This window comes from Anser cygnoides, chromosome Z (genome assembly GCF_040182565.1).
Source record: "Anser cygnoides isolate HZ-2024a breed goose chromosome Z, Taihu_goose_T2T_genome, whole genome shotgun sequence".
NCBI lineage: Eukaryota > Metazoa > Chordata > Aves > Anseriformes > Anatidae > Anser > Anser cygnoides.
In genome coordinates this window covers 64,589,633-64,616,508 of record NC_089912.1, presented here as the reverse complement: position 1 = coordinate 64,616,508, position 26,876 = coordinate 64,589,633, and the positions used below count along the sequence as shown (strand labels likewise).

Sequence of the window (26,876 nt, the reverse complement as noted above, 5' to 3'; positions counted from 1 at the left end):
TGCCTGCATGCAGCCCCTCCTCAGGCCGCTCCGGAACCTCTTACAGAGCCCCTTTGTATCTGGACTCCCTCCCTCCAAGGGCGTGGGAAGCTGCAGGACTGTGCTACCAACCTCTTCCTGGCCCAGCCAGGACACCGCCAGGGTGAGATGCTCGAGCCTTCGCCCTGCCACATGCCCACTACCACTGGGCAGTGTCCATCTCAGACACCTTCAGGGCACCCAAGGGCGCGTTGCTCCACACCCTCAGACACCTTTGTGGCACCCAAGGATTCCTCACCCTCCTCCAGCTCTCTATTTTCACAGGTTTTGACCTGCTCGTGGTCACCTCCTTCCTTCTGCTCCCCAAGAAGGACAACTCCGCAAGACTGGAAGAGGCTGCGGGAAGGCACCCTCTTGAAGAAGCCTTGCACTTCTCCAGCCCCACCACCCCGCACCTTCATCACTTTCTGCAGACTAACAGCCCTGGGCATGCCCCCAGCGTGGCAGCACAGGTTACTCTTATCTCCACTCTCCTTCTGCTCTCAGTTTGGAGCTGAAGCCCCCATTTTGACACCAGGGCAGGGCGATCTTACAGCCGAGCTGCTGTCAGCCGAGGGCTGACAGAGCCCTCCCCAGCCCCTCAGGCTGGCTGGGGGGGGACACTTTTGTCCCCCCAGCTCGCCCCACAGACCCCCGGGGGCTCACCCCACACACCCTCGGGCTCTCCCCACAGCACCCCCGGGGGCCCTCGGCGCCCCCATCCCCTCAGCGAGACCCCGCGGCCGCCTGATGCCGGCCCCCGTCCCCCCTCACCTCACGCGGCGCTGCCACCCGTTACCTACCGCGGCCCCACAGCCGCCGCCCCGCGTTCAAATGGCGGCCCCGCCTCGCAGGGCGGCCCCGGGGCGGAGCGGTGGCGGCGGCGGGGCGGGACGAGCCGGGCCGGGACGGCTTCGGGAGGGGTGCCGGCATGGTGTCGCCCGGGGAGCGGGAGCCGCCGGCCGGGTCGGCGGGGAACCTGGCGGCGCTGTCGGAGCTGGACGAGGCGTCGCTGCTGCGCGGGCTGCGGGAGCGGTTCCTGAGGCAGCAGGTCTACGTGAGTGCCGCCGGGGCCCGGGGTGGGGTGCCGGGGCGGCGGGGCGCTGGGCTCACGGCTCTCCCCTCTCGCCGCCAGACCGACGTGGGGGACATCCTCATCGCCCTGAACCCCTTCCAGCCCCTGCAGCTCTACGGCAGAGAGGTGAGTGGAGCGTCCCGGACTGGGAGCCCCTTCCAGGGGTGCCTGGCTCTTCGCCCCTTCCCTCCTCAAGGCCCCTTTTCCCCCCCCGCAGGTCTCCGAGCAGTACCGGTGTCACGATGAGGGCTCGCTGCCTCCACACATCTTTGCCGTGGCCGACCGGGCCTACCACGCCATGCTGGGCCGCCGGGGAGCCCGTCCACAGAGCCAGTGCATCGTCATCAGGTGAGGCGCGGGCACCGGCACGGCCCTCGAGGGCACGAAGGAGCCCGTCGCAGGTGGGAGACACAAGCAGGGAGCAGCTCACGGCCGTCATGGAGGCTGGGGTGCTGCCACTGGTCTCCAGCAGCAGTCATCCTGTCAGAGTTTGGTACTAAGCTCATCTTGAAAGCTTTGGGTGAGTCAAAACCTGGCTCCGTTAGCAGCACATCTTTGTTCGCCATCTCGATGCTTTCCAGGCAGGAAAACAGATTGCAATCAAAGATGTGTGGCAGACGAAGGTAGGTTTTGTGGAGCAACTTGGCTGCCGATGCTGGTAACAAAGCTAAATGTGTCGGGTCTGAAGGGGTTGGTTCTGTTGGGCATGTTGGAAAGATTAACCAGCGCTAACAGGTTGCTTTTCTTTGGTGAAACGACTCGCAGTGTAACTTGTGTAATAAAGGTTGTAAATCATGGAGTAGACCTGTTTTCACAAAGTAGTGTTTCCCATAAATAACTAAAGAACAGAGGAAAGAAGAGCAGCTTCTTAGCTGTAAGACCTTTAAGAATCTGGTCAGGGAAAATCATATGGCCGTGGGAAGTTATATGCACTAGAAGGAAAAAAAGTGAGCTCTTGTAACCCCACAGTGTTCCCATATAATGAGCATTTCACTCCATGATGTCACTGTTGTTTTTTCTGAAACTGGAGGGCAGCAGACAGCATCAATGCAGAGGAAGCATCAAACAGCATCATCTAGCAGCGAAAGCCTCAAAACACCAGCAACTCTCAGTTCTGGTGATGGTACAGGACAGTTTAAATGTCATCTGAGTTGAAATGTCTATTGCTAGCTATTTGATTTAGTATTTCCTGCTTTATACAGGACTTCAGATCATTTTCATTCAACATGGTATGGAAATAACTTACTGAATCACTGGTGAGCATTGTGGTGGGACTGGGAGCCAGTGTTGAGTTCCAGCCCTGCTCATTTCTTTAGCCTGCAAGCCGTCAATGCCTGTGCTTTATATGTAGCAATCTCAGAAACGCTAGTGGGCATGGTGGCCACGGAGTCAGCAGGTGGAAGAGGTGTGCTGGTAGTGTTCTTACATATGGAGAAAAGTCATAGAATTGTCTAGGGAGATGGAAGACTAAAAGACCTGTAGGCGTTTCCCGGGAAGAGAGTGGTCTCACTTTTTTTCTGACAGCAGTTTGTGGTGCCAGAGATGACAGCCTGAGCTACTGCCATGCATCTTGCAATCCTATTAGCCAGTCTATGCTACTATAACAGGAAGTTCATGGTTTTACAATCTGCAAGTGGTAAAACAGTCGGTAATGAGATTACCTGTTTTGAGCAAAGTTTGGGTGATGAGGTGGAAGTTCTTCCTGTTAGATCACAGTTTATCAGAACAGCACGGAGATGCACTATGTTCCACTGTTCTTTGTGCTTTGGGTGCCTACTGGTAAGAAATATCCATCTCCAGCCAGGAATGAACCTTTATGCTTTTCTCTGGGAAACAAATATTGCCTTCCTGCTTTTCGTGTTCTCTATTTGGTCTCTGTTGGTTTCCCTAACTTCCTCTGGGAGGTCTGGATGTCAGGTTTCATAGGCTACAAGTGATGTTGAACACAACAGCTGCCCTCAGGTGATAAAAGCTCATTGCAACCAAGTTGTCCTGTGCTGCAAATTCTACTGGCTTGTCTTTCCTTCCCAGCTAATGTTAGTCACAGCCTCAGTATGCTGTGGTACAACACGTGGGTCTCTGGGAGGTGACTTTGCTTTTTTTCACAGCCTGGGGCAGTTACACACCCACAGCTGGAGAGTGTGTTTGCAGGCCCTGGCAGACCTTTTTTTGGAGTGTGCAAGAGTGAGCTTGGATTGTGGGAGTACTGACGGATAGTGCTTCTGTGGAGGAAGGAAGTCACTGAAAACCAAAACATCATCTTATATATTTGGCAGGGATGCTGTCTGGATTGCTTATTTCTCAACTGGCAAGTGGCTTTGGTTGTCCATATTCAGACCATGATGGCCTGATCTGTGCTTGTGATCAGGTATCTGTCATAGAATTTGAGGTATTTAGCAGCCTATGACAGGTAGCTGATCACAAGCATCGAGCCACTGGGAGCTACAAAGCAGAGAAGCCACACCTGATACTCAAAGGTCTTATGTGTAAATGGAGACCTGCCCTCATAAATACCTGCAGCGTTTCCTGCATTTTTTTTAACTGCATATGCTGCATGTGTTTTCTGCCAATATGATGCCATCGGTCAAGGACACGTTGTCCCATTGTCTGTACATTTCCCCCTCCCAGTAGTCGGGAAGCTGTGCTTCCCAAGTGCTACTTGTTTGTCTTGGAGGCGGAGGTGCTGGGCGTATGTGATGCCAGAATGACGTGCAACGCTGCTGCTGTAGGTGTGACGGCAGCTCTGCAGCGGTAAACCAGCATTATCAATGGGCTGCAGCATGTGTGTGTGTGAAGAGCCCGAGATTTGAGATTGCTGCAGTATTGCATGATCAGTACTCAGTTCTGGATATAAGATGGATGGGGTAAATCTCCTTGTAGAAAGAAAAAGCTGTCAACCCCAGCATATGTGGAGGAATCAGAACACTTCTGAAGGAGGTAGTTCTCCAGAGGTTAGATATGTTTTCAGTAAGAAGGAGATCAAATCGACTGTCCTGTGCACTCCATCCAGAAATGACAGCATGGAGTACGTCTGTACTCCCTGGTAGATGGAGAAAAATTCCTCTGGGGGGGTATCAGAACCTTGTGGAACCCACTGTTTGTATTCATACACAGCATAACTGAAAAAGTTGTTAAGCTTTTGGATTGCAGAGCACTCTCCCAAGTGATGGGGCACCGAGACATGAGGGTCAGAGCAACTATACTTTATGGCTGCTGGAGTTTCCTTTATTTTTTCTTGGCAGTGGAGAAAGCGGTGCAGGGAAAACAGAGAGTACGAAGCTACTGTTGCAGCACATAATGAACCTATGCAAAGGCAACTCGCAGCTGGAGCAGCAGATCCTTCAGGTAGGTCATTGCAGGGTGGTGCTTGCAGATGCAGAAGCAACACTGCTGCAGGGCAGCTTGCACGAGGCACCGGGAGCCTCTTGATGAATCACCACTGGAAACAAGGGAGCAAATCATAAGATAAGTTATAAGAAAATAGTGGGTAAGGATGATGAAATAGCTGACCACAAGTTAGCAGAGTTGGTAGGGTCAGTAATTCTGTTTGCTGGGAACGTAGTGGTTTGATTCTTAAATGGCAGAAAACTATTGTGATCGTTTAGCATGTTTGCTGTTACAAGGGATTAGGGGCTTTTTCTCTGAATCATTTCCTGTTTGAGGTAGAATAGGGAGTTTTATTGGAAGAATGAAGTCTTGATTTAATGAAACACAGGGATGGAGAATCCACACAGCCTTCAGTAACCTTTCATTGGCTTGTTACACTTACTGTCAGGCACATACATGCTAACTGTCTGACTTAATCTTTTCTATTTTCATATACTTTTGCTAGCTGATTTTGAAACATATTTGTCTCTTTGGTCTTAAGTATTTCCACTTGACTTGCTCCCCGAGGAGTTTTTATTTTGAGCAAATCATATCCTAGCCTTCCATGTGATAGATTAAGTGGAATAAGTTCTTGGACTGTTTCATTTTAAAGCCTATGTTTCAGGTTTCTTGCAGACTCAAATGAAATGTTCTGTATTATTGCATATTATTTCAGTTTAGTGACATCCATGGTGGATCTGAGGTGAATGCCTGGGTTGTATTCTCTCTTGTTGGAACAGGGCATTTGTATGCCTGCTGGCTCTGCTTAGGGGTGGCACGGGCTGTACTGCTGAGCTGTTTCTGACTTTAGCAGGCTTAGGAAGCAGGATAGCTGTGTTTGCTCAACATTGTGCCTGGCCTAATGAGCCCTGATGGGCTTGATTGGCAATGCTTGTAACCAGCCTGTATTTGCTCTATTAACAACAAAGTTCACATCCATCCAGGTGAAGTGCCCTTGGAGCATCTAGAGGTGACTGTGAAGAGTCATTTTCACTGTAGTAATCTTACTTGGTTCCTGTAGATATATTCAAAGACTAGGTTAGCTCTGTCTGTGTCATGCTGTAAAGCTGTGTTCTGCAGGTTACCCAGCAGGTTACCCAGCAGGTGCCCCAAGTCATCATTGTTCCTGTCAGCAGGCATTCTTTGCTCAATTATGGAAAAATTGTCATTTGAACTTGTTTGCATATGGTTTGCCAGGCTGGTCTTACTGTTCTCTTAGTTTCTTTATAATTCACTGTCCTGATCATTATGCTGTCTACAAATGTCATTAGGTAATTTATCATGATTGCATTTATTAAGTGCCACTTTTACTTTGCTTATTGTTGTAGTTTAGCAGTAAATTATCTAGTGATGTCACATTAGATGTACGGAGAAGTTTGTTATACCAACAGTGTCTTTTAACAAATAAATGGATGGTCTTACTGAGATCAAGTAAGACCATAATTCACTTCAATCGTGCTTATTTTCAGTAATTTCATGCTGCTTAGGCTTTGTCATATTTGGTCTTGCAGTTCTTTTTTCCAAGATATGGGAAAACAGGTGCATATGGGCAGAGTGGTTCTTATTCCATTGGAACAGTAAATAGCAAATGCTGAAGTTAAGCTTTTCCAAACAAGCTGGATTGGGTCACTTAATTTGAAGAGTGCTTGTTCTATCTGTATACCTCTTACAGGTAAATCCGTTGCTTGAAGCTTTTGGCAATGCCCAGACTGTGATGAATGACAACAGTAGCCGCTTTGGAAAATACATACAGCTGCGTTTCCAGAACAATACAGGTAAAGTCAAGGGCAATATTTGAAATTACTGCTTTGGGGGATGGTTAGGCACTGGTGGGAATGGACTGAGTAGCCAGAACTTAAGGAGGGTGAAATTTTGTTACTTGATTCTCCGTGGGAATTGTGTGCAAGTAAGGAAAATAACAACAGCAATCATGGCTTTAAGATAAGGCCTGGGTTTGGATGGTATGGGAGTATGGGAAGGATATGAGAGTGATGGTGCAGGGGAGGTATCAGTAATGCTCAGTGGTGCCTGAAGTCTTGGTTGCTTTTAAAGGAGGTGAGCAGATACAATATGGGAAGCATCTAGAAGCCCACTTTCAGAGTGATGGGCAGCCTAGAGTGCGTTGTACACAAGACAGTTGTTTTAGACAACTCCATGCTCCTGTCACTAAAGTAGAGATGTGGGGCAGCTCAGTCAGCTTCATGTCTCCAAGTGCAAAGTTTACCCTGTCGCCTTCTTGTGTGCAGTGCGAGGTGCAAAACTGAGTGAATATCTGTTAGAGAAGTCACGGGTAGTGCAACAAGATACTGGCGAGCGGAATTTTCATATCTTCTACTACATGTTTGCTGGACTGTCTTCAGAGGAAAAGGAGATGTATGGGCTGTTGGATCCTTCACTCTACAGGTACTTCCAGGGCAGACCCTGATTTAGTCTTCATGATGGGGGGTAGAGAGGGAAGCAGCAAAACAGAGCTTATTATTCTGCCAGTGGGGGTAGAGCCTGGTACAGGTAAACAGTTGAATGAAAGCTAGAGTGGGGTCTGAATGGAGCTACACGAAGAGATCTTATGGATCATGATGAAAGCTGGTAGGTCTGTAGTCTCTTCTTTGTTGCATTTCCTTGGAAAAGTTTCCTTGCCTTTCACATCTTCAGTGCTGCTGATCTGCTTCGTTTATTTGGGGTAGGACTGACTTGCTATGCTGATTGCATGATGATTTTGTATGGGGTATGCACTTTCTCAGGTACGTAAGTGGACGGTTTGGTACAGAAGACGTAGCTCAGCGCTGGAAGCAGAAATACCAAGAGGTGTGCAATGCCCTTGACATGGTGGGCTTCCAAGAACAGGTCAGTTTGGGGATCGCTGTGTTTCTGAGTTTTCCATGGTGTTTCCAAGCCACCTGAATCTGTCAGACTTTGTTTAGATCCTTTTCGCACAGGCTGCCCGTGTCTTTCCCTCACCTCTTCACCATCTGGCCTCTCCATATGTTGTATGTTATATAGTAGTAGGTTTTCAGTCACCCCTCTTGTGTGTTTTAGGAACAAGTGGACATGCAGGCAATCTTGGCTGGCGTATTGTCTCTGGGCAATGTGACCTTTGAGCCTCCGGAGAGCAATGGGTCTCTAAAAATGAGTGAAGCCTCCCGGGGATGGCTGAAGGCTGCAGCGGTGAGTCACAAGAAGAGCTGACAGACACCTCAAAGATATGATGCTGGTCCCCACTGGCAGTGTAACTGCAGGAGCTGCTCCTGCCAGAGATGGCAGAGGATGTTTCTGCCTGTTAGTATGAGGACTCCTGAAGAACAAGTTGTTTTCAAGTATGGCCCCATGCCTGCCTTTGTGTTCACTGCTATGTGATGCCCAAAGAGACAATTTACAGCTTCTCGTTCTTGTTTATCTAGGACCAGTGTTTTGCATCTGGTGATATTACACGTGCCTTGTTGACTTCACATAATGTAAAGTTTTTAAAAATCAAAAGCTGTATGTTACTAAGTGTGATGCATTGGAGAAATTCAGGTGTGCAGTTCCTGAACACTAGCTTTGTGCTTTTACACAAATCCTGGCCACTTTAACTGCTATAATTTTTGTTGATAATCCTGAATTAAACTTTCTACTACTTTGAGTGAAATTGTCATCAGATTTAAAAGTATATATTCCCCAGGACTGTCCCATTTCTATGGTATGGCATGGATACATTATCCCACTTTGTTAACAACTTGGAACAGAAAAATGTAGTATATTTGTGCTTTTTCTCTGTCTTTTGATTTTGTCTCTTTGAAAGCCCAGCAACCTTGGTTTTGTGTTTCACTCTCATCTCCTTGCCTGTATCCCTCCTACACCATACCTGAAACAACCACATACATCTGTTCAGCAGCCAACTTCTTTCTGTCTGTCTTTTTAAAATCTGCTCCTTGGTTTTTTTGCCCACAGGAGGGGAATTCCTGTCAGAGTAATTACTGAGTTCAGTTACATCTGTTTGTTTCCTATTTCTTTTGGGTTCACGTGACTGATGTCTGCTGAAGCTCAGACACCTCAGCACCGTGCACAGTCACCTTGGTGTGGTGCTACTCAATAAGTCATTAAACCATTCAGCAGGGACTGGTGTGGCTCCCAAAGAAGGTGACAGGTGGCAGCACTAGGAGATCAAAATGGAAAGTAGAGGGAGTGCAAGAGTGATCTTATTCACTGCATGGGATAACGCACATCTCAGAGCATGCATTTGACAGTGCTGTAAGATGTTAACAGTAACACTTATTTTACAGTTTAGCTCAAAGGCGTCTGAAGACGCTGGAAACTGAAGTCATGGCCCCATTACACTGGATGTTCTACAGACAATCCCCATATGGGTTCAGTATAGAATATGGGTACAGTATCAACTCCTTACTCATCTATTTCTTCTCTCCCAGGGTCAGTTTGGAGTCCAGGAGGAAGAACTGTTGAAATGCCTCATTTGCACAATGTCGGTGACCCGAGGAGAGCAGATTCAGCGTTTTCACACCCAGCAGCAGGCAGAAGGTAAGAAACACAATTAATTACAGATGCGCTGGCTTTAAAGACTGACTCATATTTGATGGAAGAGTGTCCCTGCACATGTGCAACGTCTTAGGAACAAGGATGTCTGTCTGTGACGCTTGCTTGTTCCATTTGCACAGAGGCAAGTATATCGAAGCTTATCTGCTTAGTTTCTTACTGACGCCTAGGACCATGAATGCTGCTTTTGTTTGACCTCCAGAAGACTGAAGAGATTAAGTGAGAGATGAAAGAATTATCCTTGCTTTCTCTGTGATTCAGCCTAGAAGAAAACTGTAATGGTCTGTGCAAGAGAGAGGAAGGCTACTGCTGCAGAGTGCTGGCAGTGTGCAGAGCTTTAGGTAGTAGTTGGAGAAATAACTGAGAGAATCAGTGAGATGGCACAGTATCAGGGAAGGAGTTAGATAAAAGGGAAGCGTGTTAAAGTAACAAGTGCAAGGTGTTATTTTCCCTTTCAATAAGAAAAATATAATAATCCAAGATAATCTTCACAAATAGGTTCAGTTAAAATATGTTTTTTTAAAAATAAACATGAAATCCCAGCATTTCTAAATTATTGCTTAAAAAATGGACGAAAAAAGTGAAAATAGAGAATTATCTATTTCTGTTTCCGAAATGTCTTCTCTTACATCTATCTAGGCAATAAAATAAACATCTCCTTTCAGTAGGTGCCTGTTGATTTAGTCTCCCTCTTCTTACAACATCAGTAAATTTTTCATCACTTGGATCTTCCTCTTGCCCACTGTGTTTCAACACTTTTGGTAGTAGCTATTGGCTAGGAGAAATTTCAAGTGTTTGCAGCAGAACCATTCAATTTTCTAAGAACAACTTGTATCCTCTAGCTTGTTTAATCTTGACAGGATCCTTACCCACTTGATGGGCAGCAGGGAAAGCAAGTCTCTGGATATTCTAAAAAGTGGAGATGAACATTTTCCATTTTGTATGGTCTCACAAGTGCCCTAGTATGCCATGTCTGATCTTGTAGAAAGGTTGTGAAGATTTCAGAATGGAAGAGCTCTCTGTGAGCTTGCAGAAGGCAGGGATGATCAGGCAGATACCTGTTCTTTAAAACAGCTGTTTTTTAAAATAGCTTCATAAAGCACAAGACATTGTTACTAGAGATGAATGTAGTGAGCCAGCTTGTGTGCTATATTCCCTACTCTCCTCAGAACCCTTCAGTGTGTTTCCTCTCTGTGCAGATGCTCGGGACTCCATTGCAAAGGTGGCATATGGACGAGTATTTGGCTGGATTGTTTCCAAGATCAACGAGCTGCTGGCTGAGAACGTGGATCCTGAAGTAGAGCTGAGGGAGATAGGTGAGTTCTGCCTGCCTTGCTTCTTCTGTCCTCAAACATGCATCCCTCAGCCATGACGAAGGAAAAATGCCATGTGAGCTGTCACAGGGATTGCATGTAGGGCTCCAGTTTCAAAGACACGATGCTGGAGGTGCTAGTGAGCAGCATGAAGTCTGCAGGGCAACAGCCACTCTAGCGGTTCGTTGGTCTGAAGCAACTGTGAGGCTGTAGTTCTGGGCACTCTGGCTTTGCAGAGGAGCTGGGGGTTGGAGTGGGTCTTCTCCAAACTGGTTGTCCAAGGGGAGTTATGGGAGGGCTGCCACTAGCTACTTGGCCAGGAGTTCGTGTGCCACAAGAGCTGTGTGATGGGAGATCTGGTTGTGTGTTGGGGTCTGCAGGCTCCGTGGTGTGCTCATTTCCCCTCTTTTAGGTATCTTGGATATTTTTGGGTTTGAAAACTTTGCAGTGAATCGTTTTGAACAGCTCTGCATCAACCTGGCCAATGAGCAGCTACAGCACTTCTTCAACCATGTAAGTATGCTGTGGGTGATCTCACCGTGCATGGCAGGGCAAGCAGAACACTGATCTACCTAGCATATGAAGGAGAACTTGCTAGAAAACAGGTCTGTTGCCTGGAAGGCAACAGCAGGGTTGAAAGCAGCAGCCTTCTCTGCTGTGGCAGAAGAGCCACTGGTGCAGGGAGAGTAGGAGTAGAAGGCTCAAGCAATAACCAGAGATGGCAGAGCAGGGATGCTTAAGACTCTGAGAAGTGCTTGTGCTCTATGCAGCACCATCAGTGACAAACTTACGGATGAGTATGCAGAACAGCGGCTTCATCTTGGGCCTCTGATGCCATGGGTAAGAGAGCCATGCCTCTGTCCTCTGCTCACGGTCAGAAGGAAGATGTTCAGGGTTGTCTAACTAAGTTTGCTGGGGGCTCCAACCTCTGTTTTCTCTGTCTCAGCACATTTTCCAGCTGGAACAGGCTGCCTATAGGGAGGAAGAACTGCCTTGGGAGACTATCACATTCAACAATAATGAGCCTATTCTGGTGAGTGAGAGAGGACTGACAGAAGAGAGTCACTCCATCCAGCCTAGAGAGGAGTGTTGCTCTTTCCATCTCAGAAGGAGGAGAAGCATCTGGGAAGGACCTTTTCAAAGGGTGGTGTAGGTGACAGTGGATACCCTGTACTGCTTTAGATGTATATAATATCTCTCTTTTCCCTACAGAATCTTCTCCTGGCCAAGCCACTTGGGCTGCTATCTCTTTTGGATGAGCAGAGTGCATTCCCTCAGGTATGCATGGGATATGGGACAGAAAAAATGATGTGGGGAATGTAACAATAAGTCTCTAGGATGCAGAGAAAACTATGTGTAGGTGTGTGAAATAGCAAGATGAGTAGAGGGGTCCCTGTGTGTGTCTGATGAACAGGACAGTCAGATCAGGGACAGTCCAATAATACTGGCGTCGCTATGGGAAGTCAGAGAGAGCACAAAACTGCTGCAGAGCCAAGGCCACTTCCAATACTTTGTTTTGCTTCCATGTGCCCTGATCATGTCTCTGTTGCAGCTGTATAATTTGATTATGAAATCTGCTTTCTTGCAGGCAACTGATAAGACATTTGTGGATAAGCTAAACAGCAGTTTTAAAGGGAATTTACACTTCCAGCCGGCCCGAGGACGTGTTTTGGGCTTCAGCATCATTCACTATGCTGGGAAGGTAGGTAATGTTTGTGGGAAGACTGTTGTTGTAATGTAGGAAGGGGGGAAATGAGATGCTTGACAAATAAGGCTTTGAATTCCCTGGGTGCTGCCTTCTAGGATTCCCTGGAAGCTCTTTAGAAGGTATAGGAAGAAAGTGGGACTTCCTCTGGGAAGCACAGGACATTAGAAGTATCTGTCATGTCATCAATCTATTGGAGCTATGATCTTAAAATAGTCCTTTATAAAGTAAAAGCCCTGCATCCACAGTCCCGGAGGAGAGTCTGATGGTTTTGCCTTTACCTATTGGGGTCCAGACTACAGCAGTCAGTATTGCAAACACTGAGGAACTCAATGAAAGCAGCCAGGTAATCAATATTTTGATGGAGGCACTTATTAATATACATAGTTGGTAATTAAGCAGCTAGGTTTTTAGGACTATTACATGTAGCCTTACTGCCACAGCTTTGAAAGCATTGGCCCAAATATATCAAATTGATTTGACCTAATTTTTGGAGCAGGGTCAGAGATGAAAATCAGGTCATTCTAATATGTAATTTAGTAATCTAAGCTGTTGACTATGTTATTACTTGTGACATTCATTATTACAAACATTAACACTAGCATAGAAAGGGGAGTGGCAAACTGGAGATGAGAAAGGAAGGGAGCAAGAGAAACATTCCAGGCAGGATGAGAGCCTGTTCAAAAGGAAGAGGGAGTAAGCAAGGAAAAGAATGAAGCATTAACCTAAAGCAAATGAAACTTCAAAATCAAGGAAAATTGAACAAGAAAAGGTAAATGTCTCAGTGTTATTTTACTGTCCTGTGGTTCTAATGCATCTGAAGGGGATGTATGTGCATTTACAGAATTCACCTTTGAGCCACTGTACATTCAGATTAACAGTTGCTCCTGGCAAGCTGTGGAGGTGGCTTTTGCAGCAAGTTTGTGAGCATCACTGCCCTTTTCCCTAGGTACAATACACTGCTGGTGGCTTTCTAGAGAAGAACAGAGATACCTTGCCAGCTAATGTCCGTGGGCTCTTCATCAACAGCGTCACCCCCTTGCTCAGTGTGCTGTTCACAGGCAAGTCCCTCTGTTATTATAGGGTGTCCCACATGAATTGGGGTCCTCCTTGGCAAGAGCTAAGCGTGGGGATGAGGCTTGTGTGCTACAAATGTTTTTCAGAGCTGACAGCCTCAGCGAGATTCTGGGAAGGCTGCAGCCTGGAGTAGGGCTGCTGGCATATACTGAGCTGTCTGAGCTGTTCTGTTCCCCTTGGTACATGTGCATGATAGCAGGAATATCCGGAGGTGTTCCTCCTGTGGAATTGAAGGAACATTGCATATGCATAGTTCTGACCAGAGGCCTGACCATCTTTACAAACACTAGTTACAGCAGAGCCTGCTCTTTCCAGGCATCCAGGTTTTGGTTGATTGCTGTCTTTGCTGAAGCAGGATGTTAGTCTTCCTGTCAGCAATACCTCCTGAGATCTTCCTGGTAGATTTTCTAGCCTGCACCATTTGTTTTGACCATGGCTGGAAAGCAAGGAAGGTTGAATCCTCTCACAGAGATATAGCCACTGCTTAGGTGCTCTGTTCTTGTCTAGAAATGAAGCTGGATAAAGCCATAGCTCCTAACTATTCACATGGTAAATAAAGTGGTGTTGAGACAGTGCAAACAATGGGGGTAAAGAAGATCCTTTTAAAAAAAAATTAAGGTACAACTTGTTAAAAAAACATGAGGTTGTGTGCATTATTTCTCTCCTACCACTATACTCCCACTTTTCCAGTTACTAGTAAGTCCTCAGAGTCTCCACAACTTCTGAGAAAGTAAAGGTTTAAAGAAAAGTCAGGTAGATGCTTCATTGTAATTTGGCTGAATACAGTGCTTCTGCTGCAACTTTTTTTTTTTCTTTTTTGATCCTGTTCATAGAATCATGGAATATCCTGAGTTGGAAGGGACCCGTAAGGATCAGTGAGTCCAACTCCTAGCTCCACCCAGGACCACCAAAAATTCAGACCATATGTCTGAGAGCATTGTCCAAATGCTTCTTGAACTCCCGCAGGCTCAGTGCTGTGACCACTGCCCTGGGGAGCCTGTCCCAGTGCCCGACCACCACTTCAGTGAAGAATCTTTTCTGTCCAACCTGAACCTCCTCTGATGCAGAGACCCAACTCTGAAAGTTCATAAGCACCAGAGAAAACCTGTTCTCAGTGGAGATTGCTTGTCTGGTCCTGGGCAACCGGCTCTAGGTGGCGATGCAGAGCAGTGGGGTTGGACCAGATGACCTCTAGCAGTCCCTTCCACTTCAGTCATTCTATGATTGTATGATTCACATGACGGTATTGCATCAAGGGCGTGCAAGAGTGTCATTAGATCCTTCAGTAAATTCAACTTCCCCGAATTTTTCATCTTGTCACTGAATTAATTTTATGTTATCTGACTATATATGATCTCCCCTCTCGCATGTTGACCATGAGTGGGTGAGCTTTCCATTTGCTATCTGTACTTTTTTCTGCATTGTTAGATGCCTACTATTGATGATCTTTCTTTTGAAGGTCGTTTATGGTTGCTCAATTACTCCATTGCCTTGTCTTCTCAGTGACAGAAACTAATATTGCCTGGATGGTGTGCTTGCTATACTTGCATTTTCTTCTCACCTTCTTTAGCTCTTTCATTATATTTCCAGATAGTGAAATCTAAAGTACTGCCTGTGATTTAGCATGTGTGGGAAAATTTGTGTATGAAGTAAGTTTTGAATGTTTAGGAATGGTTGATTGTGAGCAAAGGTACAAAATTAACTATCGTCTCTGTTCTTCCAGCCACTATCTCCAGGACAGGGACACTGATGCCACATGTGAAAGCCAAGGTATTGCATTTGAGATCCACATGGAAATTGATAAAAGATGATGTAGCTAACTTATATTTATTATTGGCTGAAAATAGGAGCAAACAATCTGATGGCAACAATTTCTTCTTTGTTTTGTACAGGGTTTTCTGGTTGCCTCTGTTGCAGTGTTTTATTTACCTTCCTGCCCCTGAAATCCATTCTCTCTTCTTTTAGTCATCTGCTTTCTGGCAGAAATCTTTGGACAGCAATCAAGCACTCCTTCCAGCGGTGACCCTTTTGCTTGTGTCTGATTTCAGATCATACCAGAAGCAGACAACAAGTTCAACAGTACACGAAAGCAGTCTGCTGGAGCTCAGTTCCGGGTAAAGTATTGATGCCCCGCAGTGCCCCTTGCGATGTGTGCTGTAATGTTTTCTTGAGAGCTTCCAGGCTGCTAAGCGTATTTAAAGCATCCAGCTTGTAGACAGAGTTTTTTTTCTGGGTGCCAGGCCCAGCTGTTAGCAGTAACTTGGCTGTTGTCAGAGCCTGGGCTGTTGCTGTTACAAGAGCCTGAATTAGTGGCATGGGAAGGCAGTTCTCAGCTGCAGGGTATAGCACTGGCAGTGCTCTGGCTTGCCAGGCTGTTGATCTTTCTCTGCCCTCACCAGCATTCCCTGATGGTTCTCATGGAGAGGATGTATTCTGCAAACCCACACTTCGTGCGCTGTATAAAGCCCAACAGCCAGAAGGAGCCAGGTGTTGTGGACAACCAGATGTTGCTACAGCAGGTGAGGAAAAGCAGTTTCCTTTGCAGGTACTTCTGCCAAGTCTCAATGGGAAGTGGAGCTAAGGCAGTGAAGGAGTGGATTTAAGGAAGGGAAGGTCAGACACTACTGAAAAGCAAGAGAGATAACTAGAAGCTTACTGGTCTGACTCTCCCCTTGCAGGAGAAAGAATGGGCTTGCTTTTTGTGTGTGTAAAGATTCTGGGCATTTGGTAGTTTTTGTGACACATTGCTATGTTCAGGTTTTACAGTCTCCTCTCCCCTTTCATTTTCATGATTGCAATGAGATCTGCTTGTCAGGGACTAGGGTTTATCTTTGCATTTTCTGGATGGGGACTGGTACAGAGAGTACCTCTCCAGGGCAGCTCTGAACAGGAGCCAAGATGGGATTGCTCTGATAGGAGCTGATGTGTGCTGATATAACTTTCTTTGGATATTGTGTCAGGTCTGAGATCCAGCCACTTTAAAGAATATTGAAAATGATCTGAAGAGTTCAGAAAGCTCTGTGGCCTCTTTGGTGTGTGTTTATGTATGTATATGTATATGATGTGTAAGAAAGGTTGGGATTAAGAGTGAAGCTGATATGTGCCTCAGGGTACTTCTTTGTACAGATTTGGAAGCAGAATACTATCCTCTGAAGGACAGGGGCAAAGTAGTGCCCATGGCTGGAAGGTGAAGTTATTTCAGTTGTTGGTTTTTATGGTTTCTGAGAGTGGTTAATGACGAGAGTTGCAGGATGTGGTAAATTCAGTCTTTAGCCAAGGAAACATTATCAGAAAGAAACCTTTTTATTTTTTGAACTAGAGAGGTTTGGGCTGCAGATGGACATACTGATGCCCTACTGACCTGTTCTGGCCTGTGTCTGTTTCTCTGATCCTGTCTTTGTGGTGCTGCTTTAGCTCCGGTACAACGGACTGCTGGAGACTATCCGGATCCGAAGAGACGGTTTCTCCTGGAGACCTTCATTTGAGGAATTTGCTGAAAGGTATGTTAAAACCTCTGAATTTTCCTTGTTAGATATTGTTAGAGAAGTGACTCTGGTAACCAGATAGGGGCAGGAAGTGAATCTACTTTAAAGGTCATGCGCCTGAAACCATGGTGTTGTTTGCTGTGGGAGACCTAGTGGGAAAGACTGATTTATCGTTGTTCGCTGTGAAGGTGACATGGATCAGCACAGCACGTCAAGGATGTGGCTTTTATCTTGCTGAATTGGTTTGCTTTTCACAGATACGGAATTCTTCTAGTTAAACCAGATGTTTCCCTCACCAAAGAAAGGTAGGAACCTTTCCTTTGTTGTGTGTAATCCAGTTTGTTCATCAGAGACTTTTGTTGTCAGGCTAGAATAGCAAACTGAGTAGAAAGAACAAAGTGAGGACGCGTTTTTGTGGTGATGGGGAACAGAAATTCCTAGACAAAGACAGCTAGTGTTTAGAAGGCATTTGGTGCAATGATGAATGAAATCTTTCTTGAATTACTGTGTAAGCAATTCAATTCAATTTTAAAACTTTACTACCCTCTGGAATTTGGACTTGCTAATGGACTCAATCTGGGGAGTCATGGTAATGGTTAAGGGTGTCCACAGAACTCAGTATGACAAGACTCGGCACAGCTGCCAGCTGCCTCCCCAGGTTTTTTCCTGATGGTCTCATGAGGTGAAGAAGATAAAGGCAATGCTGACTAAGCAGCCAGCACTGAATGTCTTCCAGGCTAGAAACGATGTTTCTGGTCCAAGAATTTTTTATGTGTACAGGCACAACATACCCATAGCACTTCCAGAATCTGATTGTTCCTTCCAAGTGTAAATGTTCCTCCAGCTCTGCAGTCTCACCCTGTTAGCTGTTTCCTTCCTACATGTAGGGCAGCAACTCTCCACCTCCTTGAAGTTATTGACAATACTGAATTAATAAGAACTGCAAACCTAAATGACGTTCAGAGAGAATCATATGGATGAGATGATGGTAGACAGGCAGCACAGTGTGTTATCACACAAAAATCATAGGATGAGTTTGGGAAAAAAAAGCACCTTGGATGTAGTTCCTGGCACAGCAGAAGTTGGTTGAGATAGAAAGGAAATCATTTCTGTTTTGCTATGCAATTTACTTGTAAAAAGTGCCACTATAGTTTCCCAGCCTTTGCAAGCAGAGATTTGCAAGCAGAGATCTGCAAACAGAGGGAGGAAGCTGTGTAACACAGCTGGAGTACTGCTTTCATTCCAGGCATTGCAGAAACTTTCTAAGCAAACCAAGTTTTATCACCAGAGCTTGCAAAATGAAACTGGAATTGGAAAATAGACTTTCTCCAGGAAATCTTGCCTTGGTGAGCCTGTAACTTCTGTACTTCAAAATTGCATAGAAATGAAATGAGGAAAAAGGCTCTGTGGAACTGCTTCCCAGAAAGCAGAAGGAAGTCTGTATTTGGGAGCCCCTTTGACAATGTTCACAAATGCAGTCCTCTCCTAGCTGTACCTCAAGGAGTGCAATAGATTGACAGCTGGTTGCTGAGTGTCATCAGGTGACAGGACAGAGAATGCAGTGCAAAAATACTGAGGCAGTTTCTCCCTCTTTCGGCACCTAAAAGCACTGGCCACAGAGTGGTCAGTCTGGGTGGAAAAATATTTATTTCACTTTTCTTCCTGTCTTTCAGCTGCTTGGAGATACTACAAAGTACAGACCTGACAGGCTGGATATGTGGGTAGGTGTGGATAACTCTTGCTGGGAGTGAGGTCCTGAACTGCAGAGACTTTATACATGTGAACTGTTACCTGGTTCCCTTCAGAAGAACTTTATGGCTGTAGGAAATGCCTGTCCAAAGGGTGACTGGATACAAATTTAGACAAACAGTATTTCTCAATACTTCCTTTTCTCCCCTACCTCACAGAAAGTCACGGCTTTTCTTTAAATATTGGCACCAGGAACAGCTGGCAAAGTATGTGGAGCGACTGGAGAGAGCAGCAGTTGTCATACAGAAAGGTGAGCACTGGGGCAGGAGGATCCCTCAACTCTGGTCACATACCAGAGCAAGGAGGAACTTTTCTCCAGTCCCTGCTTCGCTATTGCACCTTCTCAGGTGACAGGCAGGCCGTCTCCATGTCAAGGCCTTGTGGAGTCAGAGTGTTTACTGCCTGTGTCCTCAGTGATTACCCTCAATAGGGAAGAGCCATCAAGCAGTCTGAGCCTTGGAAAGGGAAAGTATGTGTGCAGGGGAACTGAGCTGAGCAGGACAAGCATATGATTTGGCTGTGTCCCGAGGACTGGCTAACTGCCCTCTGGAGTGAGGGCTTGTTTGTGAGTTGTGCGAGCTGAGGAGGCAAAAGCAGATGAGCCTGAAGCAGATCTCATTCCTACTTTCAGGGACAGGCAGAAGGGTGTGGGGTTTCTTGGGTTGGTTGGTTGGTTTGGTTTGTTTTCCCTTTCCCTTCCAGGTAGTGTCTGCTCTTGTTTCTTCAGAGCAGAGCACAATGGGCAGTCTGGTGCTTCCCCCTGCACAGGCTCCAGGAGGACTGTGCAGTGAGGAGGAGCTGTCACCCTGCCTGGTCCCTCCCTGTTGTGCTTCTCTTCCGCATGGGTTGCTGCACGGCAGTGGCATCTGAGCAGCTTCCAGCCGTGCACCGCACAGTGACAGACATCAGTCACGTGCTGCTCCTTGTCTTCTGTGGGGAAGATGTGTGGGTAGTGTCCAGAGGGGAATGAGAGGGTGCTGCTTTCAATTCATGTACTTCAGTACTGGTAAAGGAGGCACAATAATGCGATGTCTCTAATCCTGTGGGTGAACCCTGTAATGAGAACTTAAGGGAAAGGTTATCTCATGGACTGATAGCAAGGAAATCCCATCTCCTAAATAGAAGAGCTTTGCTTTTATTAAAGTAGTGTCTGAAGGGTGCTGAGTAGATAGATAGCTAACAGCAGCCCTTCTGTGAGACTGTTTTTTAGGCATCCCGTGCCTTGGCATTAGAGATGAGGGCTTAGATCTGTAATTTGATGTTTTAAATCTGTGATCTGGCAGCTTAGAGAATAGAAGACAGTTCTCACATGGTTTTGACTGCCTGCTCACAGCAGAGTGTCTGCATCGCTCTTTTGTTAATGTGGTTCAAGTGTTGAGGGTTTTGCACTGGGTGAAGGAATATCATCCAGTGGGCTTCCCCCAGGGAATGAGAGAGGCATGACCAGCATTTTTCTTTCCTAACCACAGCTTTTCTCTGAATAGTTTTCAGGGGATTCCGATGCAGGAAGAGTTACCTGAAGCTGGTGGCTGAGCTGAGAGCTCAGGCACAGCGGCAACAGGAAGAGGCAGAGAGAGAAAGAAGCCGACAGCAGGCAATGGAAGCAGAGGCCCAGAGTGAGTCACTCCCACTCCCACTGTCCCATGCACAGCCACTTTGTAAGCTCCGGGTGCTGACGGCCTGCCTTAGGCTCTCGTGGGGATGATGGGGCGGGCAGAGAGGTGCTGACATTTCCACCCTTTGAAGGTGAGGATTTCTCTGTGGGGAGCGGAAGCAGCGTGGTGAAGGTCGTTTGCCTGGCTGTGTTGGGAGGAGTGCCAAGCTGTGGCCTTCCCACCTGCTCTGTGCAGGAGAACTTTGATCATAGCTTTGCGCCTGTATGTAGCTTTCCTTGTGGCATGCAGAGTGGGAGTTGACAGTGATTGTGAGGCTGTGCTCTTTGCCTCTTTTGCCTCTTCCCAGTCTCAGAAGCCTGGCTGAGGAGAGATGGGAAAGGACTAAGCTCCACAAACATGTTCTTGATGATCCCTCTTCCTGCTGTTGCTATTGTGTGTGCTGGAAAGACAAAATCTTTCCTCTCCTCCGAGGGTGACAGCATGCCTGGGAGGATGGATCCCATGGATCTTAGGTCTTAGATTTCATCTACTTCTTTCCTCTTCTTGCAGAAAGAATCTCCTTTCCAATCCCTGTGCCACGGAAGAGACTCCCTAGGCCTTGTCCCCATCCTCAGACTGCCCCTGATATGCCACCACAGCCACCGGTGCCACGGCCACGCAGCAAACTAACAGAGGTAGCAACCTTGGCATTGGGGTCACTTATCCAGGTGTGCTGGTTTCCTGCTCCTTACACATGTTCTTCTGCACGTGGTCAGGAGAGCATCATCTTTCTAGTAATCAGAAGAGAGAGTCCTTTCCTAGTGTCATTAGTTAAAAAGTGTGTCAGGACCTTTGAGGAACTGAAAGCAGCACATGATAGTTTGTGACTGATCTTGTCTTGAAGCATTTAGGAAGGGGATCTGCCAAAGTGATTCAAAGTCTGACCTTGCTTTCATTCCCACTTTCCCCCTCTCCCCATTTTCAGTTCACTCCTTTTGATAACTTCCTTCATCCTACTGGGCCTCGCCCTGCTCTGGGGACAGAGGAACAGACTGGAGAAGAGGCAAAAATGAGGCAACTCAAGAGAGGAGCAACTCTCCGCTGGTTCAGAGAGACGCAAGCCCAGAAGGTCATGCAGGATGACGGGGCCTTTCCGAGCTGGCTGCATGGAATGATCAGCCGGAGGTGAGTGTGCTGGGCACACGGGCCACAGTTTGGGCTGCGGCAGGCAGGCAGGAGCTGCGGTGTCCTTAGGAAGAATGTGTAAGTTGGATTCCCCTGGATTTGCTTCCTTGAGGAATGGGAGTGACGTGCATCACCTTTCGCTCTTAGGCTGGAAGCTTCAAACCATTAGGGGGAAGCTCGGAGCGCTGTGTCACAGGATGCAACTGCTGAAGCTTTACATAGGTCCAAGGAAAGACTGTGGACTTTTCTAGTTCGTAGCAAATAAATTCCCTGTGGGTTCCTAAATACAGCTCCGGTGCACAAAAGGGAGGCTGGGGACGTACGTGAGAAAATACATATATGTGCTTGCCATGTTCAGGACCATTTGCATAGATGTGGTATTGAATGAAGATGGACTTTTGGTCTGACTCATTATGACTATTCTCACATTCTTAGTTTAGGTGAAATTACAGCAGAAGAATAAAGAATTCAGTATTCATTTATTCCTGAAAGTATTAAGAAAGGGTTTAGTGGGTACCCAATGACAAGATTCACCAAAGTCCCCAGGTATGGAAATAGAAGAAGGCTTTTTTGTTGATACTTTTCTTCATCTAAGTGCAGTATAGGTGGAATTTACATCCCTTTAGGCTGGGAGACACATCCACAAAGCCCTACTTTCTTGTAGAGATGACTGAACTCTCGTGCTTTTTTGGAGAAAAAAAGAAAAAAAGCCTTTAAATTAATGTCTCAAATTCTGCTACTGAGTAGGCCTCACACTGTACTCTCTTGGCTGAGCCAGGCACTAACTCTTTCCAAGCAGTGTGACAATCAGGGAAATGCTGATTATACCAGTGATCAGATAGGAGCAAGGCAGTGGGGTTAGCCAGGTAGATGTCAGAGTTTCTGGCTACAGTTTTCCCTGGGTTCAAATTAATCTGTAGAGTTGCAAGCTTGCTAACTGCTGGTGTCCCTTACTTAGGGGGACTTGTGTGGGGGCTCTGGTGCCAAATATGCCTTTCATTTGAGCACCCTTGTCATCTTTTTCCAATTTGTAACTTTTATTTTCTGTTAAAACTGCAAGTCTCCTTTGGTTTTATTAGATTACAAATTACTAGATTTTGTTGGCTTATCAGGGCAAACATTATTCAGAGGCATTACACAGCATGTTAGCTTAGTAAAGAGCACTACAGTAGCTGACAGCTCTTTGGTAGCTGCATTTTTTTTAAAACATAATTAACAAAGCCCTCACCTGCATTACTGCTTTGTCCACAAATTCAAGAATGCGTGAAAACAGCTAGTGCCTGGGAGACAAAACAACTACTGCCTGGGAGTTCAAATGTAGGCTAGCTATGAGTGCTTCACAGTGAAGGACAAGGCAGGTTCTCTGCCTGCAAATCCTTCCCAAAGACACTGGGGTTTTAAATATTTTTTAAGTGGTGCTCTCTGGTGCTGAATTTAAGTCTCCATGCAGTAGCATAAGCTCAATCTCATTTAACGGAGCAGTCAGAGCAATCCCAAATTGCACTGGTGACTTACAGTCACCTTTAGCCTAGAGCAAGGCACATGGCGAGCACAAAGCACTGCTTTGTCCTTTGGGCAGAGAGGGGGAAGACCTCCTTCCAGCAGGAAGTAGAGAGGCAGTGGGGTAAGCACACTTGGTGTTTTTCTACCTTGTGCTGAGCAGCACTAACCTACACCATACTGAGTTCTGTCAGCCCTGGTGCCTTGGAGAATGTGCATGTGCCCAACCTCCTCATCTCAGCGATGCTTTGTTATGTGATCTGTGCTGGAAAGCAGCTGCTGCAGTCAGCAGACTGCTGGAGTAGGTTTGGAGCAGCGCTGCTTGGAAGGGCTTTGTCTGAGCGTATTGTGCCTCCCGAGTATGCTAATGTATCCCTGCTCCAGCAAGCCTGAGACTGGAAACCTCTAGCTGGGAACACATGGGGCAGATGTTGGCCTCCCAGTGGACTGGGATCACTGCCATGGGAGCAGATGAGATAGATTGGGAATCTCTGCACAGAGGCAGCTGCTCACTGTCTGCTGAAAAATTCTTTCCTGCTTCCAGGGAAGCTGAAAACCTGCTGATTGATAAGCCTTTGGGTTGCTTCCTTGTTCGGATCAGCCAGAGCCGACCAGGCTACACCCTGACGTACAGGTAATGAACCTCGCAGAGAAGAAAAGTTAAGGTCCTAAACTGAGCTGTGCATGGATGGAGGAGTTAGCCTTCTCCACAGAGGAGTCCATTAAGTATGACATTCAGCCTCCCCTGTTGTGGGTGACTCAGTTTGGAGTGGCAGACAGAACCCTTGCAGTCTGTCCCTTGCCGTGGTCTTTGTACAGCATCAGGCAAGGGGCGGGGCAAAGCTGTAATGTAGATAACAGGTGTGGGAAGCAGTGTAGTCTGCTGGGGTTTGGATGCAGCTGCCTGTGTTCTCCTGTCACTGACTCTGGGGAAATTGCTGCTCCTCCTGCGACTGTTAGCACACTGTGTGTCGCTTCAGCATGGAGGATCTCCTGCATCTTTGCAATATTTGCTACTTTGGCTTCTGATCACAGCTGGGCTCTTAAGAGCAGAAAGCAATGACTGGATCCTAGAGAGACGTTGTGGCCCCATGCCATGACTGTTTCTGTCTGTCCATTTCCCCAGGGGCGAAGGCCGCTGCAGACACTACATGATCGAGATGCAGCCCAATGCACGGTATGTGATCCTGGGGGAAGACCGCGCTCACACGTCGCTCACCGAACTGGTTCGGTATCACCAGACTGTGGGCATCCAGCCCTTCATGGAGAAACTGACTGTTCCCTGTGGGCAGGTGAGTACTGAGGATTTGCAGCAGGAAAAGGATATAGGGCAAGGACTGTGCCCTGCACTGAGAGTCACTGCGGCACTCTAGTTTGGGTTCCTGCTGGGGGTATCCTGTGCTAGCCAGGCAGCTTGGCCTCTTCTGCATGCACCAGGGAATGTGAATAGCTGGGCACTGGGGAGTCCTGGGGTGGGGAGAGGCCCTGGCTGATTGGTGTTGCCCGCCTGCCCCATGTTTGCCAGCAGTGATCATAGCTGGGTTTTCTTCGGGGCTGTGCTCTTTGGGGGGCGTGGAGCATCTGCAAGCCACTGCTGAATCCACTCTCCTCTCCCTCAGAATAGCAGCGAGAGTTTGGATTACGAAGACCTGGAGTCCCTCACACTGACCCCCACCGTGGCGGCAGAGGAGAGGCCCCATGAGGAGCAGCCCTGTCCCAGTGGGTCTCTGGCTGGCAGGACCACCCTGAAGGCGGGAGCAGCCGCAGTTCTCAAGTCCATGTGGTTCAGGAGGAGCAAGAATTGCCAAGAGCGACAGAGCCTGGACAAGAGCAAGACAAAGTCAAGCTTGGGCAAGGAGAGAGGCAGCCAGCGGGCCTTCCCTCGCCTTCACTCTTCCATACGCCTGGCAATGAAGGAAATCCAGCAGGTGAGCAGGGGCAGCTCCGGTCTTCCAGTGCCACAGCCATGCCACACACAGTCACCGTGGGGCATGTGGAGCTTATTTCCACAAGTAGTGCTCCTGGGTCACAGGTTTTATTCAGTGGCCTTGGGTTTGAGACTGTGTTCATTGAAAGTGCTGGGCTGGGGAGAGCCTGGGGAGAGGCTCACTAAGATGCCTAAAGAGAAATCCACAACATGTGGGGCTGAGAAGTGTCCAGAAACCCATTTGGTGCTACCCTAATGCTGTCTGTCTGCTTCTCACTGCAGTTCTCTTCCATTCCCTTGAATGGCTCCTGCAAGGAGCTCCAGTCCAGCCCTCAGCGTTGAGGATGTACAGCCGAGTGACATGGTAAGAGGAGACCACACGCAGGAGGGTTAGGGTTAGGGTTAGCTTCCCCAGGAAATTGAGGTGCAGTGGGGCTCCTTCCTGTCCTACGTGCTCCACCTGGAGCAAGTCTTGGACATCAACTGCTTAGAAATAGACCAGGAAAAATGGAGGGCAGCTGCCAGCTTCCATTCCAGGGCTGCAAAGAGACCAGTGGCAGAGGGAGGCTGGGAAAAATGGGAACAATCAGCATCAGGTTGGGTTCCTAGCACCTGTGGTACGTGGTGTGCTTGCAGTACAATAACAAGGCTGCTGGAGGGAGCTCACAGTTTGTTAGAGACTGAAGTTCAGGGGCCTGGGGCTGGAAGGAGTGCTATCAGAAAGCATATCTGCACACTACAGTAGTCAGCTGCAATGGCTTAATGTTGTGGAGAGAGGCACACATCAGAAGCAGGTGCTGGGCAGAGAGCCCTGGGGGGTAGCAGAGGCAATGAGCCAAAGGCAAGGCTGAGAACATAAGGAAAGGCAGCAACCTATGAGGACCTCTATGAGGACTTTAAGTAAGGGCTTTAAACAAGGTCTCAGCAGCTAGAGACACAGCCGGTTACCGAGGCTGTAATGTACTGGGTGGATTATAGGAGTATATGGAGGGGGCCAGGAAGGGCCTTCTGGCACAGCTGGCTGTGCTCGATGTGTTAGTTGTCTGGAGCATCTAGTGGGTGCACAGCTCCCCTGTGCAGCCAGCTGGCTCAGTCCCTGCCCCGTTCAGTTGCTAAAGCCAGGATGAAGCAGTTGTGGGGCTGTTGTACACCTCTGAAGAAATCTGGGTTTGTAACAGCTGGGAGTGAGAGGGATCGGACAAGTGTGCTGTTGGCTACAGACTCACTGCCTTCATAGGGACAGCAGGGTTTCCTGCATGGCTCAGCTCCATGAATTCGTGTTGGAGCAAAGCTTTTTAACTGGGGCCTGTCTTGTCTTCCTCTTGATGGCTGAGAAAGGCCTCTCCCTGAAGGGCTTGACTCACTTGCTTCATTCCTGCCTGTGGGTATCAGTGTACCCAGAGGATGCTTCTTGTGCTTGAGGTTAGGCAGAAGCCAAGTGAAACCTGTGGGATCTGCACAGATGATTGTAAACGTGTTGTGTTGGGACTCCTGAATGGAGCCCTCCTCTCATGTCCTGCACTGAGCTGTGTTTCATGACTTTTTGCAGGTCAGAGTGTCTCAGCCCTATCCTCTTCGGGTGCTGCTGGGCCTTGCGTAACTGGGTGAACATATCCAGACATACAGTAGTCTTCTTTTTTACCATTTTTTGCTGCACCCAGCTGGCCCTGTGCCCTTGGACTGGACTCCTGCAGAAATGAATGTTCTTCAGCACTCAGACAGTCTCAGTGACTGAGACTTTGGCATCTGGATCATCCCGGCAAAGAGGAGAGCACGGGAACAGTCACACTCTGCACAGATCCTCAGTGCCTGATAACGTGCGTGTCAATACCTAAATGTGCCTGGAGACCCCTCACCTCGCGCTGTTAATAGTCACAAGCTGGATATTTCACAACAACGTGTTCACTCACAGCTGCCTCTACTGATTTCCTACCTGTTTCTCCTCAAGTCCACTGTCTTTCTTTTGGTCCTTTGGACCTGCTGCTCTGGGTGCTAAGGAAAGCTGGGCTCAGGCTTGGGAGGTGAGGAATGAAACTTCTGTGTTCTTTTTGTTGAATGCAGGAATACTTGAACAGGAGCTGAGACAAGGGATGAGAAGATCTTCCTGCCCCTGCAGGAATTTCTGCCCTTGCATCAGTGTTGTCCTGGCATGCTGCTTCCCATCCCTCAGCCAGAGCTCAAGTGAGGGCACCAGTGCTGAAACTTCCTTGTTCGTCTGCAAGTCTGGGAGTCACTGCAACTCCAGGCTACAGAACATGCTTCTTTACACTGAGGGGAGAGGGATTGGGAACATACAGGACCATGCTACTTGTTATGTATTTTCTACCTTTAATAAAAAATACGTTTTCAATTAA

At 47.5% G+C, this 26,876-nt stretch overlaps 2 protein-coding genes across 7 annotated transcripts in view; one reads left to right on the top strand and one right to left on the bottom strand.

Annotated features, from left to right (window-relative positions):
- The window catches only part of ARHGEF39 (Rho guanine nucleotide exchange factor 39), a 14,085-nt gene extending 13,130 nt beyond the window's left edge, over window positions 1-955 (bottom strand). Inside the window, exon 1 of one of the 5 annotated variants that reach the window (XM_048052280.2) lies at window positions 822-955. The gene's annotated coding sequence lies outside the window, so the exon portion shown is untranslated. Of the gene's footprint in view, window positions 1-111; window positions 270-792 lie in introns of those variants that run through there. The other 4 variants (XM_048052281.2, XM_066989110.1, XM_066989109.1 and 1 more) reach the window with 4 other exon arrangements.
- Window positions 880-26,876, top strand: LOC106036365 (myosin-IIIb-like). 2 transcript variants are annotated; one of them, XM_048052276.2, is made up of 30 exons: window positions 883-1,075; window positions 1,154-1,219; window positions 1,311-1,441; window positions 4,336-4,438; window positions 6,132-6,234; window positions 6,706-6,862; window positions 7,201-7,303; window positions 7,496-7,624; window positions 8,863-8,971; window positions 10,186-10,302; window positions 10,712-10,812; window positions 11,246-11,332; window positions 11,512-11,577; window positions 11,888-12,001; window positions 12,954-13,065; window positions 14,805-14,851; window positions 15,130-15,195; window positions 15,481-15,600; window positions 16,496-16,581; window positions 16,824-16,871; window positions 18,240-18,287; window positions 18,474-18,565; window positions 19,800-19,931; window positions 20,481-20,605; window positions 20,896-21,095; window positions 23,140-23,229; window positions 23,722-23,887; window positions 24,215-24,523; window positions 24,805-24,886; window positions 26,072-26,876. In XM_048052276.2, exons 1-29 carry the CDS (start codon window positions 950-952, stop codon window positions 24,862-24,864), a joined length of 3,213 nt encoding a protein of 1,070 aa, XP_047908233.2. In that variant the 5' UTR covers window positions 883-949; the 3' UTR covers window positions 24,865-24,886; window positions 26,072-26,876. The 2 variants fall into 2 exon arrangements, with proteins under 2 accessions (XP_047908234.2, XP_047908233.2); XM_048052277.2 differs by lacking the exons at window positions 24,805-24,886; window positions 26,072-26,876 and having other exon boundaries at window positions 880-1,075; window positions 24,220-24,448.

Bases quoted from the DNA above. Each gene is read 5' to 3' on its own strand.
- LOC106036365 (XM_048052276.2), top strand. From the start codon at position 950: ATGGTGTCGCCCGGGGAGCGGGAGCCGCCGGCCGGGTCGGCGGGGAAC. The intron at 1,442-4,335 runs GTGAGGCGCGGG...TTTTCTTGGCAG, and splicing joins AGCCAGTGCATCGTCATCAG to TGGAGAAAGCGGTGCAGGGA. The intron at 14,852-15,129 runs GTATTGCATTTG...GTCTGATTTCAG, and splicing joins TGCCACATGTGAAAGCCAAG to ATCATACCAGAAGCAGACAA.